Source organism: Acartia tonsa, chromosome 8, assembly GCF_053477335.1.
Source record: "Acartia tonsa isolate MP-2025a chromosome 8, ASM5347733v1, whole genome shotgun sequence".
Classification (NCBI taxonomy): Eukaryota; Metazoa; Arthropoda; class Copepoda; order Calanoida; family Acartiidae; genus Acartia; species Acartia tonsa.
In genome coordinates this window covers 19,598,415-19,623,165 of record NC_137267.1, presented here as the reverse complement: position 1 = coordinate 19,623,165, position 24,751 = coordinate 19,598,415, and the positions used below count along the sequence as shown (strand labels likewise).

The window sequence follows — 24,751 nt, the reverse complement described above, 5'->3', positions numbered from 1 at the left end:
GCATAAAAAATATATAGACTAGCGGCTTCGTCCCTAGAATCTAGGGGCTTCGCCTTACAAGGTGCTGAAAGGACCGTTTTTAATGCTATCGGGTTTATAATCAGGGAGTAGCATTGAGGGAAGAAACATTGGACTGTAAATTATACTGGTACCCAAAGTTTTAAAAACATTAAACATGATATCTTATTCGTTTACTCGAATTAGTTTGGTTCAAATTAGCTGTGTCCTAGCTGCTTTCATAATTATGAAAATAAAATCATAAAAGGATGATTTTCTCACAAAATATCATTCATTGTCTTATCCTTTTAATTCGGGGGGGGATTAGGTAATACGTAAGAACGAACGAACGCACATTAGAAAGGGGGAGATGGTGGTAGTAACGAGGAATAATTTTGAGCTTATGTTTTTTTATGAGCAAAATACCTTATTATTATACGTTTTAGTAGCGAAGCTACTATAAAATTCCGTCCTTAATTTTATTTTCTTGACTGTTGATTTAAGATAGACTACTGATTTTTTTCATGAATAAAAAGCACCCGCTCTATAACTCACTTTGTTTTTTTCTGTCCTTTTTTCCATCCGTGATTTTTGTGCTTTGCCTCTTATGGAAGTTGTCATGCTTGATAAATAATTAATATTTAAATATTTCTTGAGACAAACCTAAATATTTTATCAAAATTATTGAGATGCTAATCTCGTAACAATATTCTTTATCGTCCCAGACATCAAGTTGACAGATGCACATCAAATTTGCTGTTAAAATGGATAAATTAAGATGGGCGTAAAAAAATGCTACACTTTCTTTGTTTTGCCAAATGTTCAAGGAATCCTCATACAATAATTGACATTAGCGACTTTAAAAGAGTAAAAGACTATTTTTTAGGGGGGGGGGGTGAAGACACCCTCCCCCAAAAAAGTTTAAAACCTTCCCAGGACCTATAAGAAGCTTTACTGTAAAGGAGAACAAATTGCGGTTTAGCAGTTAGCGAGATCCTTCGGGACAGACAAAAACACTTACTACTTTATATAATAGGATATATGTATAGGACGATTTTATCATACCCCTTTAAAAGATCATAAATCGATTTGTTACAGACATACATATTTAATGGGGAAAGCTTTGCCGTTGGATTTTTCACTTTGCTTCTAATTTTTTTGGCGTTTAAGGATGTATAACGAGCGGTCAAAATGGACATATTCGCGCGTAATTACCATAATTATTCCCGCCTCTTTTTTTTCTATTTTAATACCTTGATAGAGTTTAACTTAAAGTCAAGAAAATAAAACATTATGATAACCTGTTTTACCCCATCCCTTATCCTCTACCCCACTTTTGCTTTCATTACAAAATTCTTCCATCCTAACTTAACAACGCTACTCAATACTGTGGCTCACCAAATTTACACATAAGGTGACGTTAACATGGGAAATACATATAATTAATTATGAAAATAATATATCCAAGTGCGTCTGTCGATAAAAAGAGAAAGACACAATAAATCATTTAGCTCTTTATTTTTAATTTTTTAAGTTTAAAAATATTGTACTCGGCTATTCCTTGGCCGATTTAGGCTTTTAATCATATCCTGGCCGAGACAAATTTAGACCGTTGACTAATCAAAAATCGGTTCAGTTAGAGGGATACCCAACGTCTCAATTTATTGCTACCAAAAGTCTTATAACTACGTTGCAATTATATAAAAACCCGTAAATTGAGTTTAATCAAAGGAGTATACTACATATTTCAATCACGCCCCCATCCCGTGATACAGCGTGGAATTAATTTGTCATCGACCAATACCTTACCCTTCCCAACAAAAACCTCCCAAATGTGTCAAAGTTACGTATTAGTAAACTGGGCCAGGAAGGAAGTTGTTTTGTCGTTGCTTGGCGGTCAAATTGTGCCTAATCCGCGGATGCTCAGCTACCTGTTCTGGTAGTTTATAAACAGATACACACTAGCTTTTGTCATCAGTTGAGATTGGTTAGCTGCAGAAGCAACAACAACAGTTCAAGATGCCGAAAAAACAGCTTAAGCTAAGCAAACGTATAAGGTAGATAATAATTTTTTACATTAATAAATGATCAAAATGTTTGAGCCTTTGGGAAAAATATTAAATTTTGTTTATAGACTTTTATATATTATACTTATTAAGCAATAATAAATATTTTTATTGCAATTTTGTCCTTTTGAAGTATTTCTTTACAATTTCTTAATTGCTTTGTACTTGTTTTTTGTTCTTAAATTTGTTTAATTGTGAATTATAATAAGTTACAGATTGCTTTGTATTTTGAAGTAAAATAGCCATAACATGTTAAACCTGAAAAGGAAATAAAAGTTAACGAGATCTTGACCGTCAAACTTGTATACTAAACTTGATACACTCTAATATATTATAATTTATAGGATTGTGCTAAGACTGCCAAGTATACTGAAGCGCACAGGTAGCGGAGCAAAGACCTGCAGCACCACACCCACACCAACCAAATTCAACACATGCAAACCCAACAGCAGACCAGAGTTTGTATGGATAGGGTTCCAGCGCCAGCAGGCAAAAATTCAACATCCATCAGACAACCAACCGCCGTTGCCACAGGCCACATATTCTACCATCCGCAGCTGTACTAGATCCGGGAAAGTAACTGTATCCAAGAAGGGTTGGAAAAGGCGGTTTAGCACCAAAAAGAGAACTCCGCTATCCGCCCTGAAGGTAAATAATCACTATAATGATTTAAACAACAATAGTAATGTTGAAACACCGCCGGATTTTAAAATTTACGACGAGTTGCCCCAGACACTTGCATCCGTCGCTGACATAAGGACTCCGCCGCCAAAAAAGATACCATCCGCCACCGCCGCAATCCTTTCCACGCCGTTGCCGCCGATCCCGGCCAGGAAGCCGCGCCATCTCTTTAATAATGACAACCAACATCAGTATGTTGAAATTTCACCCATAATGGACAGACGGCTGAAGAAGCCTAAACAGCCCCAGGGGAACGGACCTTTGTTTTTGCCAAGGAACACCAGTACAGGGCTGTTGGCGCCCCGCAGGGTTACAGAACCTTTGTATTGGGAGGCAGATTTTATGTATTCTAGTACTTTACTTGTTTAAATGTATTGATATAAAAATTTATGATAAATCATTTTAATGATATAAATATGAATTGTATATAAAACCATTTATGAGAAATAATAAAATTATATAAAAAGACTTTATTGTGTTATTTATACTCTTTGATAATATTTAAAAAGTTTTTTGGTTCAAATTAGATCAGGGCATTTCAACGCATAATTTTAATATCCAGAGGGGTTAAATTTGAATTAGAAATTACATCTAAATTTATTTTTCTGATCCCTTTATAATGCTATAATGCTATTAAAGCAGTATTGAAGAATAAATGTCGTATTTTTAAAATGAAAAATATAAAAAAAGGATTGTTTACCAGTTTACAACTATTTCACTATTGAATTTGTCTGGCCGTCCGCTAAGCTATAGGGGAAATTTGATTTTCTCGGCTGATTTTTGCTGTAAACGGCTAAAAATTATGATGGTGATTTCCTTGACTAATGAGTATTCTTTATATGAGTATACTTTACTTTACTGTCGGTTAAGCTGCGAAAGTTTTTGTGTTTTGTATTGTCATCCTTGTTAATATATTTATTGTTAATCTTTGGGGTGTTTTACTAACACCCATGTTTATAAAAATCGTTCATAATATTTTTAATTGATTTGGAAATTTTATGGAGTTAACTCAAATGTTTAATGGTTGTACAATCCAACAGCATACAATGTTTTCCGCCAATGATTTTAATCTACTTTCTCGTATTCATTCGGCACCTTGGGGCTAAAAAAACTGGTTTTAATCTTATAATTATAAATTCTATATCCGCGGAAAGCTGTTTATAATACGATGCGAGAAATAACTATTATCTTATTTTGCAACTGCTGCTTCTAGATGTGTTAGATAATAAGACAGCATGGATGAATGTAGGATGATTTATTGTAATTTGGCCACTTAGACTGTTGTTGTAGCTAGTGTGGCTGATTTCTGCTGTGGCTGATAATTGATTGCTGGTGGGGCATATTTCTGGTGTATTGCTGGTGAGGCTGATTACTTCTGTAGCTGATGTCTGCTGTGGCTGATTTCTGGTGTGGCTGATGATTGATTGCTGGTGTGGCATATTTCTGGTGTGGCTGATTGCTGGTGAGGCTGATTTCTTCTGTAGCTGATGTCTGCTTTAGCTGATTTCTGCTATGCCTGATTTCTGCTGTGGCTGAGGATGTTTGGGCGTTATAAGTAAAATGCGCAGCCGAAAATTCTCTAGACTCTTATGGCGAAGTTATTATTTTTGAAAAAAATATTAACAAAATTATGTTCTTTAATATTCTAATCCAAGCTTAAAATCAAATTGAAAACATTTTTGTCAGGTTTTGTATTAAATATGAATAAAAATTAATTTAGAATATTAAGGCTTTTGACATGAATTGTGTTCGGCTTAGGTGGGTAAACATTATTTATTTGTCCTCATTCATACGTCAAAAGTTATTTTGGTGAAATTTCGAATTTTTACATGGCTTTAATAAACTTAAAACGTATTAACATTCATTTAACTTTATTCAAAACTATGAAAGGTAACATTAGTTAAATTAAAATACTGAAAACATTTAGAAAGTAAAGAACGCCAAAGCTTTTTTTATTTAGGTGAGGGGGAGAGGCGGTACAAAATCACAAATTTTTGGGAATTGAATATAAAAATTTACTAAATTTTAAAAATCCAAGGGATTAGGACGAGAAAATCTTTTAAGGGAGGTTCAGAGATTTTGGTGGAAATTTTTATTTGGGAGGGTTCATTTTTTGGATTGTGGGGATGAATCGCTCCTTTTCCCCCCACACCTTGCACATCCTTGCTCAAGTCAAAGCTTTAAACTTTTTAGGTTGAACTGAGCCAGCTTTACAGAACAGTGCCCTGAAAATAAATAATTATGAACTTGTTTGACAATATTGCAAGGATGACAACATCCATACAAGCGGGGCAAAACACAATCTTACATTAACAAATGTTGAATAACAATTAACAACCTACTAATGTTTAATTTTATTAAAAAGTAAAAAAGAAAGTTCTGGAAATAACTTAGACTTAGAAGTATACCTTTATCTTTAAAAAGTTGTTTATTTAATATGTAGATCTTGAGTAACACATGGATAAAACAAGAATGAAAAAATCAATAAAAGCAAAGCTCTGAAATGTTAGGCCGAACAAACAATAACACATTAATAAGCAGAATATAAATATATAAGTCTTTAGAAAATTGCAAGTAAATATGTTGCAAAACTGTAAATACAGTACACTGTTTAGACATACTTACAATTTTAGTACTTAATTATAGAGATGTTTTGCATCTAACATTGTACTTTTTGTCATAAGAATCGATATTTTAAAAATCAGATGAATAAGAAAATTATATCACGTAAAAAATTGCAGTAAAAAAGTTAAAAATCAACATTTTTTAAATGGACATACGGAAATTCTGATATCGATTATAGAGTTGCTATGCTTTAGAAATCGTACCTAACTACTACATAAATCACTATGCCAAGTTTGAAATCGATATGACAATTCTAACGTGCCTAAATTAACAAAAAGAGTTGTCCATTATGGACAGACTGGCTCTAATTATAGGAATGATTCGCATTCAAATCTAACCTGGGTATCTTGATGAAGAACCAGTAGACTATCTCTAGAAAGCTGACCAGACTGAAGCCAAGGAAAAGACCAAAGAGTCCACCAAGGTTAGAGATAAAGGTAAACACAGAATATCTGGCGGATCTCTCATACGCTAAGATTAAAATAATATTTTGTGTTATGCATAAAGGGTTAATAGTTGGCCATTTATATAATACTAGCGGCTGCGCCCCTAGCATCTAGGGGCATTTCATTCGAAGGGAAATGGAAGGGTAAAAATAGCTTAAAACCATAATTAGACTTATTTGTAAAAACAAAATAGCCTAAAACCATGCTAAGGCTAAGGAGAACCATATCGATTCAGTGGCTAGCGAGATCCTTCGCTACAAACAAAAAAAGCTTAGTACTTTATATAATAGGATGATGAATGCTTGGGGGTAGGTTGACGCTTAAGGTAAAAGTCCGTTCTGCGCCACCTTGAACACACTCTGCTGTTGAATTGCAGTGCAATTGCTAAATCGCCAAGGGTTTTTAATGAAAGTAACACCAAATAGACAACCAACTCTTTGATTGGATTGCTAGAAGTCTTAACTGTGCATGGTAATGAGTTGCGGCTGTTTTGGGCCAAGTCATTTCCCCTACTCCAACTATTTATTTCGTGCAGTAGAAACCATTTATATATAGGGTGAACAGTTAGGAAATGGAAATTTGTTTTCATTTAATAGGCGATATCTAACTATACGTAGTAACATAAATACACATTATTCTATACTAAAACAGTAAAATATTTTTCATTATTATCAGGGACAAATGTCAAAAATAGTTCAACTTTAAAAAAAACTACCCTACCAAAACTATACGCCAGCATTTGGCCTATCGAAATTTAAATAAATATGATATAATGTTTGTTAAAGAATAAGTAAAATTTAATGGTCTAAAAATTGTCCTAAAGTGGAGGTAAAATAATTCCTTCTTGATGAAACATCCCTCATTCCTGATTTTAAAAAGTTAGTTACCAATTGCAGTTGACTGAGCAAAGTAGACATTCAAGATGGCCAAATCTTCCTTAAAGGCATCATAGTACACATCTTCCTAATCAAAAGGTATGCTTTTAGATTTACTAGCACCTGTGCCTCTAACAGCTAGGGACTCGGTATTGGGACAGAAAAAAAGCTTAAAACCATTAAGATACCCAAGATGCTTCTCTTAAAAAATAACTTCAATTAGTTCAAAAGTTAATAAAATCTTAATTTCCAGACAATAAAAACGGACAAAAAAAAGGATATAAATCAACCTATTATGAAAAAAAAACATTTGTTACAGATAATTTTTCTCATTTTGAAAAAATGGAGTTATGAAAAAATACACAAGTGTCTAACCTGAACAAAGTTTGTGAAAAGTTCTTCAATCTTCATTTTAGTGGAGAAGTATTTAGGTCTCATTTGAAACATTAGATCATTGTTCAGGAACTCCGTATCATTCACATCATCATATACCATCTTTAAAGCAATGAAAATTAATTTTGATATTAATAGTTTGCAAGCTTAAGTATGTTTGGATATACTTGGCCTCTTAGGTAAGAATTCGAACTACTAGCCACTAGACTTGTCATATGTCTAGGCCCTTGTTTATCCTTCTTTTAAATCATAAAGCTGTAGAAAAAAATCATGCTCAAAGCTGCTTAGATTTACCCACTTCTTCAAATATATGAAAGTTATGTTTATTATGTATGTTAAGTATTTTCAGTGCTGTTCATTGGTCTACCCCTAGAAAAATAAAGCACTCAGTTAACTATTGAATCTTTAGTTACAAATGTTCTGTTTGAACTTCTATCTAACAGGATATGAGAACTTAATCAGAACACACATAACAAGAGTGTTTACATAGTACATTCAGATTATCAATTATGCATTTAACTCTGCATAAATTATGATAATTTATGCTGAGTTAAATGTACTGTTTGAACTTCTATCTAACAGGATATGAGAACTTAATCAGCATAAATTATCATAATTTATGCAGAGTTAAATGCATAATTGATAATTTGAATGTACTATGTAAACACTCTTGTTATGTGTGTTCTGATTAAGTTCTCATATTCTGTTAGATAGAAGTTCAAACAGTACATTTAACTCAGCATAAATTATCATAATTTATGCAGAGTTAAATGCGTAATTGATAATCTGAATGTACTATGTTTTGCAAGAATTTGCTATGTGAAGGACAGAAATGCTATGTTTTGCAAGAATTTGCTATGTTTTTCAAGAATTTGCTATGTTTTGCAAGAATTTGCTATGTGAAGGACAGAAATGCTATGTTTGGCAAGAATTTGCTATGTTTTGCAAGAATTTGCTATGTTTTGCAAGATTTTGCTATGTTTTGCAAGAATTTGCTATGTTTTGCAAGAATTTGCTATGTTTTGCAAGAGTTTGCTATGTTTTGCAAGAATTTGCTATGTGAAGGACAGAAATGTTATGTTTTGCAAGAATTAGCTATGTATTGGACCAAAAAGCTAGGTTTTGTGTGGTGAAGGGAGGCTACTTATGTCCTCCATCTTGCAAAATCTTTGTTAAGGGAGACAAGTTATGCCCTTCATCTAACAAATTCTCACATAAGGGAAGCTACTTATGTCCTTCCTAGGAAGGTGACTTCTGTCCTAATTAAGGAAATGACTTTGTTTTCTTTCCATGATCAAAAGATTTAAAACAAACAGTTAAAATAGAGCTTCCTTCCTTAAAATTGTAGATTTATTTCTCCAAAGGTAACTTAGATCTTAATAGACAATCAATAAAGCATAGAAACCTCAGATCAAGCAACTGAAATGTTAAATGAATGTCACCTTGGCAGAATGAGCCCATGCTGCAATGTTACCCTGAATACCAGTTTTACACAAGGGGCTTAGATTGAAATTTCTTGAATTGCACTCACTAAATACATAGGTGATTCAGTATTTCAAAGAGATAATAAAATGGTAATATAAATAAAACTCAAAGTAATTATTAGAAATTTGTGAATATAGGGAAGGATTTGTGGGGATAAACTATAGTTTGATATAATTAAAAAGAATAAGGAAGAATTTGTAGATTATGTAGATTTTGATAGAATTAGTAAGAATTTCAGGGATTAAGAATGTTATTAGAATTAGGGTGAATTTGTGAGGATAAGGTAGATTCTGGTAGAATTTGAGGGAGATTCTGTGAGATTCACATGTTCCAAATCATTTATATCTTTTAAATTTTCAGCTATGTATATTAAATACCTGAATCTGGCTGATGATAATGTAGTTTCATAGACAGTTTCAGTACAGCTCTGTAAGCACTGTCCGCCACACTCATCATCACTGTTCAAGTTTTCTACAAACTTCTTAGCTGTCCAGGGTTCACAGATAGGCCACGATCCAACTTTAAAATGAAATTAAATTTAATATGTAAGCAGAGGTGGATTCTTAAATAAGAATTAGGGTTGCTGCTCACTGGTGAGGCAATATTGTTTTTGTAAAAAATCCTTAAAATCACATTAAAAATCTACAAAAATTTAACAAAATCTTATGTTAATAAACCTTTCATGATTTTATTTAATTTTTGTAGATTTTTTATGCAATTTAGGAGGTTTTTTCACAAAAATAATTTTGCCTCACCAGTGAGCACTGCCCCTAATTTTTTTTATAAGAATAAATCTTAGTTTTAGAATAGATCACAATGTATCTGCTGATTCTAAGCAAATATAATCCTATGTCAGTACACTTTGTGCAAATCTTTAAATAACTAGAACTCAAAAGAAGCAATGTACATTATGCAATCCAGGAATTAAATTAATTTTTTCATTTCACATATGTTGCTCCTATATTTTAGTATTTGATTTGAATAAGATTGGTCAGGATTATTTAAAAGGTAATTATTATCATAACCTTTAGGTAGAAACCAGGGTATACACTCAAACAGAGCTGAATTTTTCAACATTCCACACTCCATTTTGCAGTTAGAATAAGAATATTCCTAAAACATTAATGTAAAATAATATTATATTGTAATATTTTAAAATTAGAAAGGTTGCAGAATTGCAGAATTGTAAATAGGATTTATAAATAAAATAGTGACTTTAAAAAGTGTGAGGTTTTTCTCTCCAGTAAAATAACATCCCCTCTTCTCAGGCTGAAGGCTCCTCGTATCTAAATATTTATAGTGATAAGTAACAAAGTAACAACTTAAAGTAATAAGTATTATAACATGAATATTACCATCACTAGTATCAAGCATAAATGCAGATATTTGAATAGTATGTTCTTGTCCAGGAACCAATTCTTGCTTTCTAAATACAATAGAGAAATAAATAATTTAGCTAACTATATCAAACTACTTTTATGTTTAAAATAAAGACCTTAATCCTATCATAGGAAATTCTTTGGGTGAACCAATGTACACATCAAAACTGTTAGCAGCATCAAAAATTGTTCCAAATTCTGTATTTCCTGATGCCTTTATTAAACTTTTATAATTAGAAACTAAAAATTACATACCTAATTAACTAAGCATGTTAGGTAAATGGACTATATAATTTTAAGTTGGAATTACCTGATCAAGGATTATTGTTAGACCATTCTGCTTTCCTACTTTTGGTGTTAAAGTAGTCAAATCAACATCACTGTAAGTTTGATTTACTAGGATATCTCTGAAAAAAGTATTATTTATGAAAAAAAAATAATATTTAATATACAAAATTTTCAAATTTGAACCTGGTGTTGACTGCACAACATATACCAATATCTGTAATGACAGGTTTGAAAATTTGTCTACAATCAGTTTCAATACCATAAACAATGCATTGCTTTAAAAGATTAAACTTTGACAGATCTGGACCATTAAAACAGGGCTGAGCTGAAAGGTGCAACATGTCTAATACCTAAAACGAAAATATTTTAATTTTCAAAATGTTTCATTTAATGTTTTGATTGTTTTGAGTTTATCTAGCTCATTATTTCAGAATTTCAGACTTTTAAATTTCTAGTACCTTGAAAAAAGTTTCTTCCGACATTTCTTCAAGATAATCTTTGACAAGTTTGGTCATAGCTGCTGATTGAAGTTCTACAATTCCACTCTTAGTTGGATTAACAAAGAAATCCAGAAGGGGCAAGTCATGGGATTCAAGATCATGTTTTTCTGGTGTAGGCAAGTCAACACAAGGAAAATCCAATGCTGCAGGCTTGTAGGGAACTGGAGTGTAACCCTTGTACTTGTTGAGATCTATCAACCGTACAGGATATTTGTATGATCCATCAGCATTATATCCCAACTCAAAAGCTGAAATATTGTTTAAGATGAAAATTTAGTAATTTTATGACAGTAAGCAATGGAAAAATCTTACTCGTTGTATGTAATACAGAAAGAAAGCATTATATTTCAACAATACCTTGCATTCTTCTTTTGAATATTGTAGTCTCACTTAGAGTATTTCGTTTTTTCCTCTCAGCAGGCTTAGAAGCAGCAGTAGTAGTTGTTGTTGTAGTTGTAGTGGTAGTTGTTGTAGTAGTAGCAGCAATATTTCGTTTTTTCCTTCTAGCAGCAAGAGTACCAGCAGCAGCAGTAGTAGTAGTAGTAGTAGTAGTAGTAGTAGTTGTTGTAGTAGTAGAAACACATTCATTACTAATACTTTGTAAGTAGATTTCATAGCCAAGCTTGTAACATATTGGATCTTGGGGATTCATTTCAAATGCAACACATTTCTGAAATTAATCACATTGATTTAAACAGTATTTGTCTTGGTGTTGGTTTATCGTATATAGAACAATCTAATTTACAAAAAAAAATATGAATTTATTAAATACAAAATAAATGTAATCACAAAAAATCTTTTCCAGTGTGGCTGAGAACTGATTCTAATCCAGTGGATATTAATTGGTTCCGAATTAAAAATCATAAAAAGCATGATATTAGATACAATTTCCCACAAAAATTAAAATAAAAATCATAAAATTAATACCATTTTTATTTTTAAAGTTGCGGAAAGCAGTCTATAAAACAATGCTAAAAAACTATTACCTCATCTGTTTCGCAATAAAATCTGCAAGTACCAATATTTCCATTGACAACATATGTTCCTTGTGTCTAAATCAATTTATATTTGCCAAGAGTTTCTTTAAAATATGATTTATCATGCAAAAGAATTAAAAACCTGAGGAATAGCAATGATAGGATTGTTTCTACAAGAAAACCCTGTAATCTAAAATGATATAAACAATATTTCAGGATAAAAAATTTTGTGAGTAATTATAAAATAAATAATGCTTAAAATTGTAAATAAAACACTGTTACTGCTGTGTTTTAAAGTAAAGAATTGTTTCATCTAAAGAAAATAGTTTTATCTACTCTAAACATGAAAGTTATAAGCTTACTGATTCATAAGATTCTCCACCAGAGGTATGCAAATTGGTAAAGTCTGGATCAGCAACTGGGGCAGTTTTCCACAGTTTTGTGTCAGGTAAATTAGAAACTTAATAAAATTGTATCCTTATGCAAAAGTAACAGAATTTCTGTCTGATAATATGGTTCTCCTTTACAATGTAGCTTTTCATTGGTCCTGGAAATGTTTATACCTATTTTTTTTTTTGGGGGGGGGGGAGGAGAGAAATTGCCAAAGAAAAGAAATCATTCGCCCTCCCCTCCCCCCCAAAAAACAACAACACCTTTTTACAATTTCTTTTAAACTAAAATTGAATATTGGGATTGGCTCCACTCCCTCTTAATACAAATGCCCCTAGAGGCCTTCAGAGGCAAAATCACTATTACTGTAAAATGACAAAACATCTATAGTTTATCATTTTACGGCCTCATTTCTTTCTTATTTCAAGATAATTCGTGAGCAATTGTTAGTAAAGTGATTACTGTATTGCTTCGAAACTGCATTGAAACCACAAAATATAAAACTCCTTTTGAATTTTGAGAACCTGGCTTTTATCTATAGACTAGAGTTGGCTCAATATAACTATATCGCTATTGGCTAGTTTTCTATAAGTACATATCTATTTATCTATTTCTCAATAAATCAATTTTCCTCCCCCGCCATTACTATCTAAAAGAAGGAAGTAAATATTTATCAATTTAAATGCTTTTAAAAAGATTTTTTCAATTGTATTTTTTTTAACATTACCTTCAACAAAGGGTTAATATGATTAAAATTTTAGTTTTAATATTTTAACACGAAAAAGTGCCGCCACAATCGAATTCTTTTAAAACACAGTTTTCTTAGATTTACTCTATTATGAACGTAAATTTTTTATTTACGAAAAAAGGATTAAATACTTCAATGTAATTCAAATATCTACATGAAGTGAAAAACTTAATTCATTCCATAAACAAATAAGATAAAGGTCTTATCGCTTTGGTCAATGAGAGTTTAATGAGGATTACTGGAGCACTATGAGTTTTAAACACTTTATCATTGGAAGACTCGAGCTTATTTATAGACGTTTATTTCCTATATAGATCTGTCATGGATTTGATGCAATAAAGCATGCCGTTTTGTAAATGTTAAAAATTGGAAGATTTCATTAAATAAAAGTAATCGCAAATATACTTAGTAAATAAAACCGCAGTAAAAATTAGGTCGGAATCAGATGTAAAAGCTATAAGCAACTTGTTGACAAATATATATGTATATATTTTTATCATAGCCTGACGGTCAGAGAGATAAAATAATTTCTACAGCAGATCTTCAATAAACTTGATTGTGTTACCTTCGAGTGAGTCTACTAACTCAGTTGTGCTATAAAAATAGCAATTGTTTTGATGAAAAATTGCACTTTTACATTTTATGTAACCCAGCTGGTCGCTGTTTGCGCAATAGGCAAAGCAATCTACTGCTGTTTCTCCAACTGTCTGTTTAGGACCAAAATGAATGCCACTAAAAATAAGCAAAACCAAAAGAAATCATGTTGTTGTACTATCTTAGCATTTTAAACATTAAGTTTTTTAACCTACCTGGTATCATCAATAGATCTTTTGGTTATCACATGATCCAATCTAAAAATAAGAAACAATATTGTTAGTTACAATATATTTTTAGAATTTGACCCAAGACCTAGACATATCATATCATTGTGTGTTAGGTCATTTGACAGATTCCGTAACTGACTAGGTTTGTTTCCCAATGATCATAGATTACATGAAAAACTTTTGAATTGTCAGATTAAAACACTTTTGATGATTATTTTGTATTTTTTTTTTTAAATTTTCTATTTGGTAAATCTATGATCTCATGATAAGAAGTCTTTATTTATTGTATGTAGAATCTAGACTTACTTCTCTGATGTATAATTTTGTTCAGTTAGGTTTGCACATGCAATGACATTAGACCTCACAAGATCCTAAACAAGATTAAATTTCAAAGAAAAGACAATTAGTTTCACTTTGTCTATATTTACTTTTTTTCTGAATTCTTACCTTTGCTGTCGAGTCTGGGTCAGGGGATAGGAAAGCTTTCACAAGGCTCAATATGCTGAAACGATGGTTATATTGAAGAAATGAATTTAAACTGAAAGACAGCACATTGAATATTTTTGTATTAGATACCATACCTGATAGTTTTCGGCTTAATATCAAATTCCTCTTCATTAAACATATCATGTAAAAGTTTTACATTTTCCATAGAATCTTAAAAGAAATTATAAGATAATGATGAATTTATTATTACTTGGATCTTACACCAGATTATCATATACTCTAATAAAGTAAACTTGAAGCTGGCTAAAGTAATGACCACCCCACCCCCGCTACCACCTTTACTCCATTCCCTATACTCCTACTTGATGAACGAACTGAACAATAAGTGATGTACATGTTGTTACCAACCTAAATTGATGACAATTTTCCCGTGTCAATATTCACGCATATATAAATTGTAACTAATAATAATTGATTCTTTTTTTGATACCCTCAAATTATTAATAAAAATTACCTGTGAAATTAGTCAGTCGAGCTTGGTTAGCAGATTTCCATTCTTGAAAAAGCTTCTCCATTTTCGTCTCCATGTTATCTGCTCTAAGTCCTTTACTGCAGATTGTTACTAAAATATAAATTTTTTTATTTATTTATTTTTACAGGTTTATTTTATTATTGTAAAAACATTGTATACAATAAAACAATATCAGAACTAAAAATGATTTTTCATTCTTCCAAGCAGTCTTGTTATTGATAATGTTAGTCAGCTTGTAGTAACCTGTTGGGAAATCTAGTTCATCAATTGGCTTTGTTGTTGTTTGTATTGAGGTCAAGACGGGATTATTCTCTCTATCGAGATACAGCTCATTGGAGAGTAAACATATCAAACCTATTATAAAACAAATGTTTATTGTCCCATCAATTAGATTTCTATAATAAAAACTTATTTTTACCTCCAAATATTATGATAATAACTGCCCAACACAGCCTAGTAAAAATTACAAGTTAAAAGGTTACAATTAATAATTATTATTCAATGACATAAGAGATATATTATTTTACTGAAATAGTAATATGATCCTAGAGGCCTATAGGGTCACTTGAATTTGATAACCCAATTTTTTATTGTATTATTAAAAAGAAAACTAAAAAAATTGAGAGGCGGATTTTTTTTGGGGGGGAGGGGTGGTCGACCTTCCTTCCAATTTTCAATTATAGTTATTTTTTCAATGGGCGATTTCTCTTGGGAGAGTGGTGATATCCTAAATACCCCTAAAATAGTTATAAACCTTCCCAGGACCAATGAGAAGCTACCCTGTAAAGGAAAACCATATTTGTTCAGCAGTTAGCGAGATCCTTTGGTACAAAGAGACAAATATACAGACTAACATCCTGTTATTTAATTAAAAGGATAAGGATTGTTCTATACCTGTCAAGAAGTTTTTCAGCTTTGAAAATGTAGACCAATCCATGGATAGTGGTTGAGTCAATAAAGTCCCCAAAGGCTTTAGAGGCTCGTCCCATCTTTACACCTAGTAATATTTCATAAAAATTAAATAAATCTAAATTAAATTAGATTTTAAATCTTCTTCTAAAAAGTAGAATTTTTACAACTTAATGTACAAACCAATATATTTGGAATTCTATTGTGTTCTAAGTAAATCTAATAAATGGTATTTTCTTATCTGATTCTTTAAAAAAGCAAAATTATTAAAAGATTCATTAATAAGTTTCAAAAAGAGTTTAGTAAGATTACAAACTAATTATTAATTTCATTTTTTTTATTTCTTGAAGTTTGAAATTATTATTTGAATATTTTTCTCAAAATTCAATTAGACACAACAGAAATCGTCACTTTGAGTGATAAAGTTAAAGATAAGAAGATTTAAATAAAATAGCAATGCCCTAAACGAGTTGACTCCTAAAACCACAATGGTTTTAAGATTTGTCAGCTTTTATTTTGAAAACAGAGAGTGAATGCTTATACACAACTAAAGCTCAGTCTTCAGTAAAATAAATAATTACTATTTAAAGTGTAAAAGTGTCAAATTTAGTTAAAAAGAAAAAAAGGAAATAGTAACTTTCGCAATATTGCGTAAAGTTGTGAATAAGATTCCAGAACAATGCGCTTATTAGACCAAACTGTTTTTAAATATGCAATTAATTATACTATACGTTTGGTCAACAGTAAGAACAGTTAGACTTAATAACTGCATTGGACTGGAATCTTACCTTCAACCTTGCGCGATTTTGTGAAAGCTACTCTCCCTTTCTTAAGTCAAATTTTTATAAAATATTAGAGGTGAATGAAGAATTAGGAAGTTGTTGTGTATTCAACTGTTCTTTAATTTTTTGCTCCGAGTTTACTCTTTTAAGAATCCACTTCTGTCCTTAATTACTTGACCTGTTCTCCTCAGAGTTAGTGCAAGACTGCTGTACACATTTTTTGTTTAGATATTTAATGTTTGCCTAAGCATTGTAATATCCATGTTACAATTATTAAATTTACCTTTTCAAAACATTACAAGCTACTGTAAAAAAAGTTTCAAGTTTTTAAAGTTTTGTTTTTGATTCCTAACATCTAGGGGATGGAGGGTAGTCAAATAGCCTTAAATCATCATAGGACCAGTTGGACGCTTACTAAAAATTGAAAAATAAATCAACTATTAGGATTGTGTGATCTGTACAAACAGACATAAAAACCAAAATACACCACAGGATATGGATATGGATACCTAACTTGGACCAAACAGTAATATTTTTCTTTTCTTACAGTTGCAGAATGTGCCTAAATGAGTAGGTGGATTTGTTTGTAGAAAACTCGTAATCTAAAAGTAACTATGACATAGGGAGGGTATTAATGCAGTTATCTCGTGAATCATTAGTTCATAATTTTATAATAACTTTGACTAATCTTTAGTTTCCTCCATTTATCCTATATAAAGTAGTAAGATTTTATTTCTTCACATTGAAAAATATATATCGCGCCAAAAAAAAAATTACCCCTCGAATTATTTTAAAGATTTAAAATAAAAATCGGGGGGTCAAATTAAAACCCCACCACTCAACCTGCAGTGCCCATAGAGGCATTTATGGACGTATCCGCTAGTTTAACATGAATTATCAATAAAATTATGAAAGGGTATTGTTCAATGTTTATTTTTCCACCCATGAAAGTTTACTTTTCTACTTCAATATGAAACATAGCTTAAAGCTAAAAATAAAACGTAGATTATTTAAAAATTTCAATATATAATCAAATAATTTGTTAAATTACAAAATTAAATAATATGAATGAAATAATTTATAAAAAAAATTATACATTACATATACACATAAATTCTTTTTCCTTTTTGCATTTACATTACAATAAAAATTGTTTAAAGGCATCATTGCTATATTTTTTAACAAAAACAAATATTTTTGTTTATCTTTAAACCAAATCTTGCTAATATAGTGCATGGTTTAATGCATGTACTAGAGAAAACTAACCCTTTGCCGCACGACTATTGTCTTGAAGTTCTATTTGTGCCTGGTAATATGAGTTCCGCCTGTTTGCGGCGAAGGCACATCTGACATAGCTGCAGTAGGCACCATTTTTAAAGTCTTCAGATATGACACTGTATTTGGCCAATTTTCATACCAATTAATTTTCCAAGAATAAAAAAAATGGGATCAAAAAATGAAATTTAAATTTATTCGTGTTCAGACAGATATACCAACTTTAAAAGAATTGAGCTTCAAAGGTGCTTTTAAAACTATTAACACTTCCTTTATAATGTGAGTAAAGGTTCCGTGAATATTATTTTGAAAAATTAATTATATTGCAATTGGAAAGATTTTGTGTACATAAGGCTTGTTTGTTAATAACGCCACAACGTTTTATTTTATTTTATTTAATCTATTTCGACAATTAGTGTAACAAAGCTACTGTGTAACTTTGATGTCATGTAATATTAGTAATTTTTACAAAATCTTCTATAGGAACTACATAATTTTTTGTTTTAACAAGGATAACAACTTCCATAAAAGCAAAGTCCAAAACGGTATGACAAACTTGTAGAGTGTCAAACTAATAAGAAGAATATTAATGTAAAAATCTAAACATAATTGTAAGTAAATTTATTGTAAAACTTCTTAAATACAGGATACTTTTTAAGAAAATACTTTAATTTCTAGGTTTCGTTTTCAAGATGCTTCGCTTATAACATTGTACCTTTTGGAAATAGGAATCATTATTCCGAAAATCAAATCATAAATATAACATAGAATTTTTTTTTTGTAAAAATGGTAAAATTTACTTAATAGCATGTTTTAAATGGACGTACGGAGTTTCTAAAATTTTAATTTTGTTTGGGTGGTTAACTCCCCGCCCAATGGCATAAAACCTTCCTTTAATCATTACTGAACTTCTCATAAAATTCTGTAACTTACTGCTGTACCTTTTAAGAGATCTTTAGGGACGAACACACATACATCTTTAAACTATATATAAAAATATTTTAAATCCAACGAATTTAATGCTCCTTTATATAATGAATGAAGTCAATTTAGGAATGTTGACATGGGTCCAAATATAAATGTTGTTCAAACAAAAAAATCCAATATTTAATTAATTATTAGCATAACAATACAAGCGGCTACTGTCCAATAACCAAGTAGAACCAAGTAGAGAAATGTTTCCTTTTTAGTCAAAATACCCGGAGTATTATTCAAGGTACCACTCAACAGACAACCAACCCTTTGATTGAACAACCTTTGTCTGGAAGAACTATCTGTGCACGGTGATGAGTTGCACCTGCTTAATAGCCGAAAGAAACATTTACCCCACTTATACTATGAAAGTAACGTATCTAATATATCAACAGTTTTAAAACCTTGTACAGAGGATAAAATTGTACATATAGATGAAAATATAATACATTTTGTATAAATGATGATCATTTTTATTAGAAAAAAAATTCAATACATGCACTCTCCAACAAAGCTATTCTTTATTTGATGTTTGGTACTATGTCTGTCTAAAGCTAAAGATCTCCGAAATAGTTGTTTATGCCTTGAATAAGAAACGTCCTGCTTGACCTGGAGAGATTTTATGGGAGGATAGGACAGCCCATTACTCCCCAATAGCCTACTTATAGAGGTTGGTATGCACAACAAAACCTTATTGTCGTGCATTTTGTCCAATTCTTGTATATGATTATAAGTTCACAAGCACTTTATATAACTAACCCTTTTATTAGAATATCTTTGTCTGAAAGTCTGTGTGTGAGTTACATCTGTTTTGGACCAAGGTATTCCCCCTACTATAACTATTTATTTCGGGCACCTGACTTAGTAGCAGTAGGAACCACTTTTATTTGGTTATGATGCGGTTTTGGGTCGAGATTCAAACCTTTCGGACAATGAAAAGATGCGATACGCTGGTGATGTGGGTAATCCCCCATCTTTTATCTTTAAATTTAAAAACAATACCCTAATAGGACACAATACAATCTGTCCCGATTTTGTATTACTTTTGCGGAACATGATTGCAGTTACGTCATATTTTTCTTTCCCGAAAAAGGGAAGAGGGAAAGAAAAAAAAGGGAAGGGGGGAAGAAAAAAGAGATGGGATAAAAGGGTGTTTTCCCCATCTCTTTTGAAGAGATTTTCTTCTCCCCTTCCCTTTTTCGGGAAAGAAAAATATGACGTAACTGCAATCATGTTCCGCAAAAGTAATACAAAATCGGGACAGATTGTATTGTGTCCCCTAATAGGGTAGCTTAATCTTAGTGGCTACAGACGAAGCTCCAATTATTTTAAGAAGGAGTTTGCTGTTTAAATGAATGTCTGATAAAATACATTTTTTGCGATTTTAAGAAAAACCCTTGCATATTATTTTGCCCAATTTGTGGGAGGGTCTAGTTTCAAAAAGACCTTTTTTATGCATAAAATTCATGGATTAGGGATGTTTTTTTTAATTTGCTTAGATTTTATCTTATTGATCAATGTAATTTAATCTATTCCACATTAAAAAAGTCTTTTTGTACATGAGCAAGAGAAAATTCTTATTACATCCCTTTGCTTATTAACAGGGTTGTCTATTACAATCTTTTTATTAAAAGCGAAGCTTTCCTATAATTAGGGCAAGTCCATACGTACGTATCATTTTAAACATGCTGATTTTTTTTACTTTTTTAACAACAATTTTTCATGTGATATAACCAGCCTATTCATCTGACTTTTGGAATACTAATTCCTGGGACAATATAGTACAATGTTATAAACGAAGCTTCTCTATTATCAAGTTCTAAAATTGTAAGTACGTTCTTTAACAGTATCGTGTCTTTGAGCAGTTTTTCAACAAATTTACTTAAGATTTTGTTAACAGTTAAACATTTATTTATATTCTGCTAATTCAGTTCTTATACTCTACAAGTGAATGTATGTTTGTTCTACCGTTTCAGAGCTTTTATGGTTGTTGTCATCCAAGATACCTTAATATCCCTGCAAAATGAGCACCCAAGTATTTGCTTAATTTCTTTCATTTTTTACAAAAAAAAATGTTATTTTTAAGTTTACGAAGATAATTTTTTAATTATCTAAATATTATTCTAAATATTTTAGTTTCATCTATCATAAATTTTGCCAATTTGGAAATTTTTTTGATCCACTAATTTTCAGAATGAAAAAATTATAATTTCTAAGAAAGAATTTTTGGGTTTAGTTGTATTTAGAAGTTGCTAGTGGTTGGTCAGACTCAGACTTATAGCTCTTGTGTGGGATTCTTTTAAAGTAGGTACACACTACTTAATCTAATTAGTAAACAAGGATCATTTTGCGCAAGGATAAATATCGATATTTTAAAACTTAAATTAAATTAAAATTGACTTTAAATACAAAGAGTGATTAATTGGGTAAAATGGTTCTAAATATTTTAGTTAATATTATAAAAATCTTTCTAGTTATTTATTTTCATAATTATTGCATTTTCTTGCGCGGTATATATGGACATTTAAAAAAAAACAATTTTTTTTGGTGGCTTTCCTCAGGACCTAGCAAAAATTAAATTACTAATCCGGGTCCAGCTCATGTGAAAAAAGATGTCTACTCCCGCTAGTTCCAAATAGTTGCAAGAAATATAAATCCACTTTTAATATTTGCCTGCTCCGATTATACAATTCCTTATCTAAATTTAATAAACTAAAGAAGGATTTTAATAGTTATTTCTCGCATCGTATTATAAACGGCTTTGCGCGTATATAGAATGTACAATAATGATATTAAAACTAGTTTTTTTAGCCCCGAGGTGCCGAAGGCAAAGGCTAAAAAAGTGGTTTTAATCTTATGATTGTACATTTTTATATTCGTAGAAAGCTGGATATAATACGATGCTAGAAATAGTTTTTTCGTATGGATGAGAACCGGTTCCTATCCACCGGATTCGAATGAATACGAGAATAGGTATTTCTAGCATCGTATTATAAACGGCTTTCCGCGGATATAGAATGTACAATTATAAGATTAAAACTAGTTTTTTTAGCCCCGTGGTGCCGATGGCACCAGCTAAAAAAACTGGTTTTAATCTTATGATTGTACATTTCTATATTCGTAGAAAACTGGATATAATACGATGCTAGACATAGTTTTTTCGTATTCATGAGAACCGGTTCCTATCCACCGGATTCGAATGAATACGAGAAAAGTATTTAAAAATTTTGATAAAAATTGGATGATATTATTTTATAATAATTGTTTGGTCACACAGTAAATCTTACAAACTTGATCGGTTCTATGCCATTTTAGTTAGATTTAATAAACCCCTCCAAAAGAATGATTAGAAAGAAACATTTTCCATATGATTTTATTACACAATAAAATCATTTGATTCAAGAATTTAAATAATTCTTTTCATATTTTTAAATTATTTATGACGAAGCTCTAAATAGTACCTATAAAAAATGACGCAATGCAATTCAAATGACAAGTATATAAGGCCAATACAGAGACTAAATTACCAGTATGACGTCATTTTTTATTTAGGCATTATAAAAAGCTTCTAAAGACTGTCCTTTTAAGTGACATCATAATATAGAGATGCAATAATGTTTATGTGTGGGATGGTATATTTGTCATTTTTTATACTTGACATATTTCAATAATGTTGTCATCGAACTTTTAATTTGGAGTGGTAGAGGACAGGGAGGGATGGGACATTGGGCTGTTTATTACAATAGTCCCCAAAGTCTTATAATAACGTTTTCTTATTCGTTAGCTTTGGGGACTTATCATTAATTTGATAGGTTTGTCCATTAAGTAGAGTGTCCAAACATTTTATCCATGAAACATATTCTACAGAAGGTGTAATTTGTGTATTATCACTGGGGATGTAGATAAATTTATTGGTCATTCTCCTATCCCTTTTAGATCTCTGGGTAGAGGGCTATGCTTTATTCAATTGCGGTCATTTAAATCAAGGATAAGTACAATGATTATGGCGAAAGATATTAAAAGTATTTTTAAGGTTAAAATCATGAAATAACGATTAACAATAACATTTTTTAGCATATCATTGAATATGACATGTACGTGATTTTACATACATTATCATATACTAGTTACCTTTAGGTGCAAAGAAATAACATTTTTTATGGGAGAGGGTTGGTGGAGGGTCCTCCAATATTTATTCTGTAAAAAAATTAAATAAGTAGTTTTTTTTATAAAATACTTTTTCATTATTGGCCTAAAGTGATCGATGATAAAAAGGTTACAAAAATAAGTTTTAATTATTACGATGCTTTTTTATAGGGCCTATGGCCCTATATATCCATATATATATATTGTTGTAATTTTTCATATAATGTATAACTTTTTATTCTATTAAAATTAAAATATTTATAATCTGTTAAATTAAAAAATCGCGCAACCTTGCTGTAAACTTTAAACGGCAAATGCGCTTACATTATCGGTCTAAAGTCTAGTTCAGCTAACGGGCTTGTCTGCAATTTTGTCTCGCTCCCCTTTTTCTTACTCTTAGTTCATCCTCCCCTTGTTTGATTCATTCAAGCATTTTCTTTGCAAATGTATAAAAATGTGTTTTTTTTTATAAGAAAAAAATATATATTTCATAAAAATTTGATAAAATATCCTATAAATAAATTAATATGATGGATTTTTTTGTAATGTTTGTAACGTTTAATGAATAAAGAAGTAATTGTTTAATCAAGTTATGCTAATCAAGGAAGTTTCTTGTACACATACCTAATGTAATAGAAATATAAGCTGTTTAGTCTTGCCAAGTTCCCCTACCTTAATTCTTTATTTGGCTTCTAAGACTTTTTGACAGGCTACAATTTTATCAGAACATTCTATTATATAAAGTAGTAAGTTTTATTTTGTCTGAAGCTTAAGATTTTAGAAACTACAGAACTGATTAAGTTCTCCTTTCTTTGGGGGAAACTAATAGAATGCAGGCTGGTCTAGGGATTTTTTTCGAGATTTTATTCCTGTGAAGGATTCAGGCTATTTTTCTACCCCCTTCTTACTCATATTTATAAAGTGCATCAAGATGCTAGGGGCGCAGGCACTTATAAATGATATTCTAATTAAACTCTGTTATCAAAACTAGGCCTAGATATTATTGGCGTGGGGGGTTAGGCCTGGATTTAAGACTAGGCATTTCGTATACCTTCTCTTTCTTATTTACCCCCACTTGTAGGCCTAATTGTTTTAATTATAGCCCCCCCCCCTTTTATTTTTTAAAACATTCTATTTGCCCCCTATGAATACTTAATGAACCCTCTTTTAATAGAGGAGCTAATCTATTATTCAGTTTATCTGTCCGTCATTCATTCAGTGCCTAACGCTATAGAGGAAATGTGATTTACTCAGTTGACATATAAGATAGACAGCTAAAATTTTCCCTGTATTAATGAGCATCTAGTATTTAATTTACTTAGTCCGTCGGTCTGTCGGTTCAGGCTCAAAGGACACAAATATTAAATTTTCATATAGATTTTGTGATTTCGTTTTCTTTTTTATAATAACTGAACATCTGCTCCCTAACTCAAGTTGTTTATTTTTCCATCCATGGTTTTTTTGTGCTTCGCTACTTATGGATGTTGTCAATTTGTTTTTTTAACAAAATTCCTATATACAGCTGATTTTTGCCGAATATCAGCTGATGCTGTGCCTTCCCTAATTCTATTTCTAAATATAACCCTCCCCTTAGTTTCATAATTGCAAATAGTAATTTTGCAAGAAAATGTGGCGCAGTGTTTCTGCGTGTTTAGGCCCACATTCATTTATATCCCTTTCATAGCAAAGATACTCTTTAATTAACTTTGTATATCCGTCTGTCCGTCCTTCAGTTTGTAATACTAGGAGATTTGTGATTTTCTATTTAATATGGAGATCTAATTTATAGAGTATATACCTTATGATATTGAATTGAAAATGCTTAATTTTTAAAATGTTGAAATATCTTTTGTTTAGTAGTTAATATTTTCTAATGATAACCTTCAATTATAATATTAGATTACAATATCAAATCAGAAATATAAGTTTGATCTTGATCATTTAGGTAATTTTGCTCCAGCTAGCTATTTAATGTCTATTTGACATTAAACACAAACAAACATATTAATATGAA

The 24,751-nt window shown here is 31.0% G+C and overlaps 3 protein-coding genes across 3 annotated transcripts in view; 2 read left to right on the top strand and 1 right to left on the bottom strand.

Moving 5' to 3' along the window:
- The first annotated feature begins 1,893 nt into the window (after positions 1 to 1,893).
- LOC145325450 (uncharacterized) lies at positions 1,894 to 3,217 on the top strand. The gene is made up of 2 exons (XM_080168435.1): positions 1,894 to 2,054; positions 2,408 to 3,217. The coding sequence occupies exons 1-2, from the start codon at positions 2,017 to 2,019 to the stop codon at positions 3,111 to 3,113; spliced, it is 744 nt and encodes a 247-aa protein (XP_080024561.1). The 5' UTR covers positions 1,894 to 2,016; the 3' UTR covers positions 3,114 to 3,217.
- A 1,381-nt stretch (positions 3,218 to 4,598) lies between these two features.
- LOC145325449 (uncharacterized) lies at positions 4,599 to 15,650 on the bottom strand. Its single transcript, XM_080168434.1, has 26 exons — positions 15,548 to 15,650; positions 15,072 to 15,106; positions 14,897 to 15,007; positions 14,636 to 14,743; positions 14,256 to 14,331; positions 14,122 to 14,176; positions 13,981 to 14,045; positions 13,660 to 13,701; positions 13,416 to 13,582; positions 12,075 to 12,172; positions 11,855 to 11,902; positions 11,722 to 11,787; positions 11,093 to 11,405; positions 10,694 to 10,983; positions 10,419 to 10,585; positions 10,258 to 10,354; positions 10,064 to 10,161; positions 9,924 to 9,994; positions 9,784 to 9,854; positions 9,594 to 9,681; positions 8,946 to 9,087; positions 8,526 to 8,613; positions 7,066 to 7,185; positions 6,703 to 6,778; positions 5,708 to 5,840; positions 4,599 to 4,969 (listed from the first exon to the last, which is right to left on the bottom strand). Exons 1-26 carry the CDS (start codon positions 15,640 to 15,642, stop codon positions 4,912 to 4,914), a joined length of 2,778 nt encoding a protein of 925 aa, XP_080024560.1. The 5' UTR covers positions 15,643 to 15,650; the 3' UTR covers positions 4,599 to 4,911.
- A 5,202-nt stretch (positions 15,651 to 20,852) lies between these two features.
- LOC145325448 (uncharacterized) overlaps positions 20,853 to 24,751 on the top strand; it is a 143,326-nt gene continuing 139,427 nt past the window's right edge. The window contains exon 1 of the mRNA XM_080168430.1: positions 20,853 to 20,895. The gene's annotated coding sequence lies outside the window, so the exon portion shown is untranslated. The remainder of the gene's footprint in view (positions 20,896 to 24,751) is intronic.

Bases quoted from the DNA above. Each gene is read 5' to 3' on its own strand.
- LOC145325450 (XM_080168435.1), top strand. From the start codon at position 2,017: ATGCCGAAAAAACAGCTTAAGCTAAGCAAACGTATAAG. The intron at 2,055-2,407 runs GTAGATAATAAT...TATAATTTATAG, and splicing joins AAGCTAAGCAAACGTATAAG to GATTGTGCTAAGACTGCCAA.
- LOC145325449 (XM_080168434.1), bottom strand. From the start codon at position 15,642: ATGGGACGAGCCTCTAAAGCCTTTGGGGACTTTATTGACTCAACCACT. The intron at 9,855-9,923 runs GTAATATTCATG...ATAAATATTTAG, and splicing joins TATGCTTGATACTAGTGATG to ATACGAGGAGCCTTCAGCCT. The intron at 6,779-7,065 runs GTTAGACACTTG...CCTTTTGATTAG, and splicing joins TTTTCACAAACTTTGTTCAG to GAAGATGTGTACTATGATGC.